General features: G+C 42.4%; 1 protein-coding gene across 1 annotated transcript; it reads left to right on the top strand.

The window, feature by feature from the left end:
• The first annotated feature begins 4,094 nt into the window (after positions 1–4,094).
• On the top strand, positions 4,095–6,865 carry insm2 (insulinoma-associated 2). Its single transcript, XM_072688954.1, has one exon. It carries the CDS (start codon positions 4,196–4,198, stop codon positions 5,639–5,641), a length of 1,446 nt encoding a protein of 481 aa, XP_072545055.1. The 5' UTR covers positions 4,095–4,195; the 3' UTR covers positions 5,642–6,865.
• The last annotated feature ends 464 nt before the right edge of the window (positions 6,866–7,329 follow it).

Here is a 7,329-nt window from a genome sequence, read left to right as displayed (position 1 = left end):
GCCCATAGAAGTGTCCTTAAAAGTCCCCATAAGAGTGCCCATAAGAGTCCCCATAAGAGTGCCTATACGAGTCCCCATAAGAGTGTACATAAGAGTTCCCATAAGAGTGCCCATTAGAGTGTACATAAAAGTGTCCACAGCAGTGACCATACGTCAGGAATGTGTACCTACAGTCGGATGCAGAATATGAAGTTACTGAACAGTGAAATGAGGAGGATCAGAGGAGGAGGATCAGAGGAGGAGGATCAGAGGAGAAGGATCAGAGAAGTGGAATCCGATTAGAAGAATCAGAAGAGGAGAACAATCAAAAAAGGATCAGAGGAGGTGGAGCAGAGGAGGAGGATGATCAGATGAGGAGGATCGGAGGAGGAAAATCATAGAAGGATTAGAAGAGAAAAATCAGATGAGAAGGATCAGATGAAGAGGAATGGAGGAGTGGAGTCAGATGAGCAAGGTCAGAGGAGTAGGATCAAACGAGAAAGATCAAAAGAAGAGGATCAGATGAGGAGAATCAGAGAAAGATCAAAAGAAGAGGATCAGATGAGGAGGATCATAGGAGGAGGATCAGTTGAGGAGGTTTAAATGAGAAAGATCAGACTGAGGTGTGATTCAGGACGGCAGGATGTGAATGAGCGATGGGGGAGCTGTCCGTCCGGAGAGTGCTGAACTACTCAGCCTTAGTTCAGACTAAGGACCCTTCTAATCAAGGAATCAGTGAGACGGCCGGTCAGAGAGTCAGACGCTCAGTCCACTCTCTGAATTCACCAACACATGAAGAGGATCTGAGGGGAAAACATGCTGTCCTGAGTAAACAGAATATATCACCTGATACCAAGACAGCTGTTCAGTGACTGCAGTGAGGTAGTGATGACCCCGCCTTAACCCAGCTCTTCATTATTCACCTGATTCCTGTTGGAATTCCAGCTCAACTGAGTGATTTAGTTTGTTTGAGGTGAACCATACTGTATCATACTGTACTTCTATTGTATTAGAATGTATCATACTGTATCATAATGAATCATATTGTATCATACTGTACTTTATTGTATTAGAATGTATCATAATGTATCATACTGTATCATACTGCACTTTATTGTATTAGAATGTATCATACTGTATCATAATGAATCATATTGTATCATACTGTACTTTATTGTATTAGAATGTATCATAATGTATCATACTGTACTTTATTGTATCATAATGTATCAATGTATCATAATGTATCATACTGTACTTTATTGTATCATAATGTATCAATGTATCATAATGTATCATACTGTACTTTATTGTATTAGAATGTATCATAATGTATCATACTGTACTTTATTGTATCATAATGTATCAATGTATCATACTGTACTTTATTGTATTAGAATGTATCATAATGTATCATACTGTACTTTATTGTATCATAATGTATCAATGTATCATAATGTATCATACTGTACTTTATTGTATCATAATGTATCATACTGTACTTTATTGTATTAGAATGTATCATAATGTATCATACTGTACTTTATTGTATCATAATGTATCATACTGTACTTTATTGTATCATAATGTATCAATGTATCATACTGTATCATACTGTACTTTATTGTATCATAATGTATCATACTGTACTTTATTGTATTAGAATGTATCATACTGTATCATACTGTACTTTATTGTCTCATAATGTATCATACTGTACTTTATTGTATTAGAATGTATCATAATGTATCAAACTGTACTTTATTGTATTAGAATGTATCATAATGTATCATAATGTATCATACTGTACTTTATTTTATTAGAATGTATCATAATGTATTATAATGTATTGAATTGCGTCCTTATGTATCATACTGTACTTTATTGTATTAGAATGTATTGAATTGCGTCCTTATGTATCATACTGAATCAAAATGCGAAATCTAAATGATGCACTATATTTTAAACATCATACTGTACTATATTCTATCATAATTTATCGTAGTGTATTCATATTCAGTCTTTATGTATAATACTTTACTATATTGCATCATAATGTCTCATATTCATTTATCATGTTTTAAAATGTATATATATATTATATATCTTAATCATATAAGTATCACAATTTGTAGAAATGTTTGTTACTGTATTGAATCAGTGTATTATACTGTGTTGGGAGGGGGGGCAGTGTTTGATGTTTGCTGATAAAACAGTGTATTATCTCTCATTTCTGTATCTGTAAGATATTGATTACTGTATTAAACTCACACATTAACATCAGTCGCATTTATCAGACACCATTACATCCCTAACATGAATATATCAATAAATACACACACACACACACACACACACACACACACACACACACATATCTGTGTGTGTGTGTCCCAGCTGGTCTGAGAACCCTCCATATAAATGAAGATGAACAGCTCTCAGAGACAAATGAATAAATGAGGAGGTAAATGAATGAGTAGCGTCCACTCAGGTCCACTCCGGTCCACTCCGGTCCACTCAGGTCCACTCAGGTCCACTCCGGTCCACTCCAGTCCACTCCGGTCCACTCAGGTCCACTCTGACACTGATCAGTAGACGAATGAATGAAGCTGATCTTATCAGAGCAATGAAGGAGGAATAACGGCAGCCGGCTTCCTTTTCCCACCCTCCTCTGTGTGTGTGTGTGTGTGTGTGTGTGTGTGTGTGTGAGAGAGAGAGAGAGTGTGTGTGTTCCAATATATTTTAAATTTACAATAAGTTACAAACTGACAATATAATATTAAATCATAATTTAATATAAAACATTTAACATCATATAACTGTGTGTGTGTGTGTGTGTGTGTGTGTGTGTGTGTGGGTGAATGAGGCAGAGAAAGATGAGTGTATGTGTATAAAATAAAACAAAATAGTGAATAATTAAATAATATATAAATAAAACAAATTATGATGTCATAAATCAATTATCTCTGGTCATCCATTTCAATACGAATCATGTAATAAATCACTGTAAATAGTTAAACATTATAAAGCTTTTTATTACTTTAAACTATTTACTAAATCAGGCATTTTGTAAATGTAATTAATTATTAATTATTCTTTTCTATCTGATTCATTTTTGGTTTTTAATTTATTTTATGTTTAAGTAACAAACAGATAATTTTATTAATTCTGATAGAAATAAAACATGTTAATGTCTGTTAAGTAAAGTGATTATTTATTGTATCCAAACGATTATTTGAGCTTAAATTAGTAATAAATCGAATAGTTCACACTTTTAAATCGATTTATTTATTATTTATTTATGCAGTTTTAGTCATTTATTAAATAATTGTCCAGTAAAACCTTATCAAATGTAATAAAATGTAAATAAATGTTTATAAAGTGCAAATTAATTCATGCTTCACTAATTAAAACGATTATTCGTTTAATACAAATGATTATATGAACGTCTTAGTAATTAATTGATGAATTTACACTTAAAAACACGATTTATTTTGTTTTTAATATTTGCATATTAATTAACTAATTAATGAAGTTCATTTAAACTATCGATTATCAAGTGCAAATTAATCGATTTCTTACAAAGTAAAAATGTTTAATATAAAATATAGAAATCGATTATTTGATGTTTATTTTATATATTTTTATAATTACTAATCATTTTATAATACTTTAATAAAATGTTTTATATTGTAAATAACTACTTTTATTATAAAACAAAACATTTTCATTTATTTTATTATTAATAATAATAATAATAATAATAATAGCTATATTGAATAAAGCAGCTATAGAAGTGAATATCGATTATTCTGATTGTTTATCACTTCTCTGAAATCCCTGTTCTTATTGATTTGGCAGAATGAGCCTCGGTAAGTCCAGGGTTGGGGGATCAGCTCAGCTCAGCCAACAGGATTAAGACTAGTCCCAGTCTACCGCGCTGACGGTGAGTGCAGGCTTAGTCTGGAGACTGGTCCTGAAGCTGACAGCAGGGCTGAGGCGCTATACTGCCTCAGTGCCCGGATGATCTCATTAGCGTAACCCCGCCCACTCGTGTCTGCGCGCTGATTGGCTGAGAGCAGCAGATAAAAACCTCAAACCCTGCAAGATAAACACACGCGCGTACACATGCACACGCGCGTGGAGCGCGGACAGAGCATCAGCAGCGCCACCCTCATCCTCCTCTTGCGCGCGCTCAGACTTCGTGGACCTCGAGATGCCGCGCGGCTTTCTGGTGAAGAGGAGCAGGCGCGCGCCTTACGGGGCCGTGTACAGAGCGCGCGAGGACGAGAACCACGTGCACGAGCAGACGAGCACGGTGACAGCCACCGTGCACCCAAGTGCACGCGCTCCAGAAGACGGTCCGCCGGTGCGCGCGCAAGAAGAGCGGCACCAAAAGGTGCACGAGCAGCCCGACCTTCATCATCCTCGCGAGGAGCCACAGCATCATCATCCTCATCATCACCCTCTTCCTAACCTTCATCTTCATCACCACCACCACCATCATCATCTTCAGCAGCAGCAGCAGCAGCAGCAGCAGCTCTTCCCCGCGCGCTCTCCAGCCGTGGCCGAGTCGTTCCCGCTCAGCGCGAGCTCCGTGGCGCGCGCTCTGCTGCTACAACAGCATCATCAGGGCCACGCGGAGAATCGCGAGCGCCTCGGGACCGCGCGGAGCCGGAAAAAGCCCGTGAGGGTCGCGCGCAAGCATCACCTGAGCGCGGAGGACGAGGAGTCTACCTCCCCCGTGCTGGGGCTCGCGATCCTCCGGAGGGAGAAGGACAGCAGGAGTCCCGGGCCGGGGCGCGCGCATGCAGGGGGGAGCTCCGGTTCCGGCGGGTCCGGTGGATCAGGTGGGTCCGGTGGCGCGCGCCCCCTGCGCGAGTTCATCTGCCAGCTGTGCAAGGAAGAGTACGCAGACCCGTTCGCGCTCGCGCAGCACCGGTGCTCGCGCATCGTTCGCGTGGAGTACCGGTGCCCCGAGTGCGCCAAGGTGTTCAGCTGCCCCGCCAACTTAGCATCACACCGCCGCTGGCACAGACCGCGCGAGACCCAGCAACAACCACAACAGCACGCGCAGCAGCACGCGGACCACCAACACCACAACAAAAACAACAACAACAAACAGCAGCAGCAGCAGCACGCGCAGAGCAAAGACAACAAGGAGGAGGGCAAAGAGAACGCGAGCAGCAGGAGGCACGCGAGCAAGCACGCGGGACCTGGAGAGGAAGAGGAGGAGGAGGAGGAGGAGGAAGACTGCTACTGCAGCAGGACGTTCCGCGCGCACGCGCACGCGCACCTGAGGAAGCACTTGACCGCAACCGCCACCCCGACCACCTCCGCGCACGAGGCCGAGCAGGGGAGGAGGTTCACGTGTGGACTGTGCGGAGGACGCGCGCGCGCCACGACCGGAGGAGTGCCAGCGGGAGCACGAGGAGGTGGCGCAGAAGAGCGCGCCCTCTGGCCCGGGAGCGCGCATGTAGGTGTGGGGATCGGAGTTGGGGGGGTGAGTGTAGGAGGAATCGGGGGGGCTGTGGGCGGGGGGGTGGAGTTCTGTCCCTCCCTCTACAGCGCGCACGGACTGAGCGCGCACCTGAGCAGGTGCCACACGGCGGAAAGCGCGCGCGCTGCCATGATGCACGTGCCGGCCAGGCCGGTGTGCTGATGCTGACGTGCCCGAGCGCGCGCGCATACACACACACACACACACACACACTCGTACACTAAACAAAAAGGTTCTATATACTACTAAATAGGGTTCTTTAGTGGAACCCTTTATTAAAGAGAACCATGTAGGCATGGACCATGTTTTTAGGGTTCTAGATAGAACCATTATCTCAAGAACCCAGAGGAACCCTTCAGAGTGATTTTGTGCTTCAGTACTGAAAAGGGTTCTTTGGCTTGTAACGACAGTGGAACCCTGTTCTGCACTTTTATTTTAAGGAGGTTCTCCATCATTCAGAGTAAGCACCCGGATGGTTCTGTTACTCAGGAACCCTTTTTAGAGGGTACTCTGTTAGAAAAAGGGTTCTATGTAGTACCAGAAAAGGTTCTTCGGCTCGTAACAGCAAAACCCAATTTGTTGCTTAATAGAACCATTTTAATAAGGTTCTCTATCATGGTTCCAGATAGAACCATTCCATTTACTCAAGAAGAACCATTTATTCACAATGTTCTCTCTCAACCAAAAAGGTTCTACGCCGTGCTGAAAATGATCCCACGTGGAACCCTTTTTTTAGGTTCTCCAGCACTGAGAGGAAACATTCCAAAGGTTCTTTAAACTGTCTTCACTAGAGAACCTGGAAGAACCGCTTTTTAAGAGTGTATTGAGGAACACACACACACACACACACACACACACACACACACACTCTGACAATCACACACACCCTGAGAACCTGAGGCTGACTCTCACTCCCTGCTCCCTACATAGTGCACTATTTAGTGAGGTCCGGAAATAACCCTAATAGTGCACTACAGCTCTCTGCAGGGGTCCGTTTGGGACACAGCTGTATACTAATGCTCATACACACTCAGACCTACACACACACACACACACACACACACACACACACACACACACACACAGGGGCTGCATCCCAAATCACCCTTTGCTCCCTACATATCGAGGTCACAAAATAGCACCCCTAATAACTCCCGAAATGAACACTACAGCTCTCCGCAGGGGTCTTATTGGGACACAGCCGTACACTAACACACACTCATACGTGCTCACGCCTGAACACACACACACACACACACACACGCGCTCTCTCTGTGTATAATGTGTTGATGTATTTGGAGCGCTGCTCGTATTATAAGCAGTGTTGTCTGGTTTAAGAGACGCAGTGAATAAAACTATTCCCATTAAAACCAGTATCAGACACCAGTCTGGCTGATCCTCTGTGTCTGGGTGTAAATGAATGTAAACGTGCTTCGTTTGTTTGTTTGTTTGTTTGTTTTCTGGCTGGTGTACGCAGGTTACCTCTATTTTTCTGTTTCACTGCTTACAAAAAGAAAATGTACACAGAACATCAGCTGAGATGAATTAATAAAGGAGAGGCTTTTATGTGACGAAACACGGCGTGATTATATTTATTATTATATTTATTATTATTATTATTCATATATTAATGTATGATACAGCTCTGCACAGGAACACACCTCCAGAACAGCAGCTTTACAGGAGGAGCCAAAAACCTTCTGAACTTTCAATGGAAGTCAATGGAAACAGATCTGACTCCAGGTCAGATTTGGAGCGTTTCTATTGGTCCGTTCATCAGGAAACTCGGACCCAGTATTAAGATCAGTGTCTGCCTTCAAACGGGGCAGAAAAATAAAATCTGATTTCCA

This window comes from Salminus brasiliensis, chromosome 10, assembly GCF_030463535.1.
Source record: "Salminus brasiliensis chromosome 10, fSalBra1.hap2, whole genome shotgun sequence".
In the NCBI taxonomy this organism is placed as follows: domain Eukaryota; kingdom Metazoa; phylum Chordata; class Actinopteri; order Characiformes; family Bryconidae; genus Salminus; species Salminus brasiliensis.
Note: the sequence above shows the minus strand (reverse complement) of the source record. Positions and strands in the feature narration are given on the sequence as shown.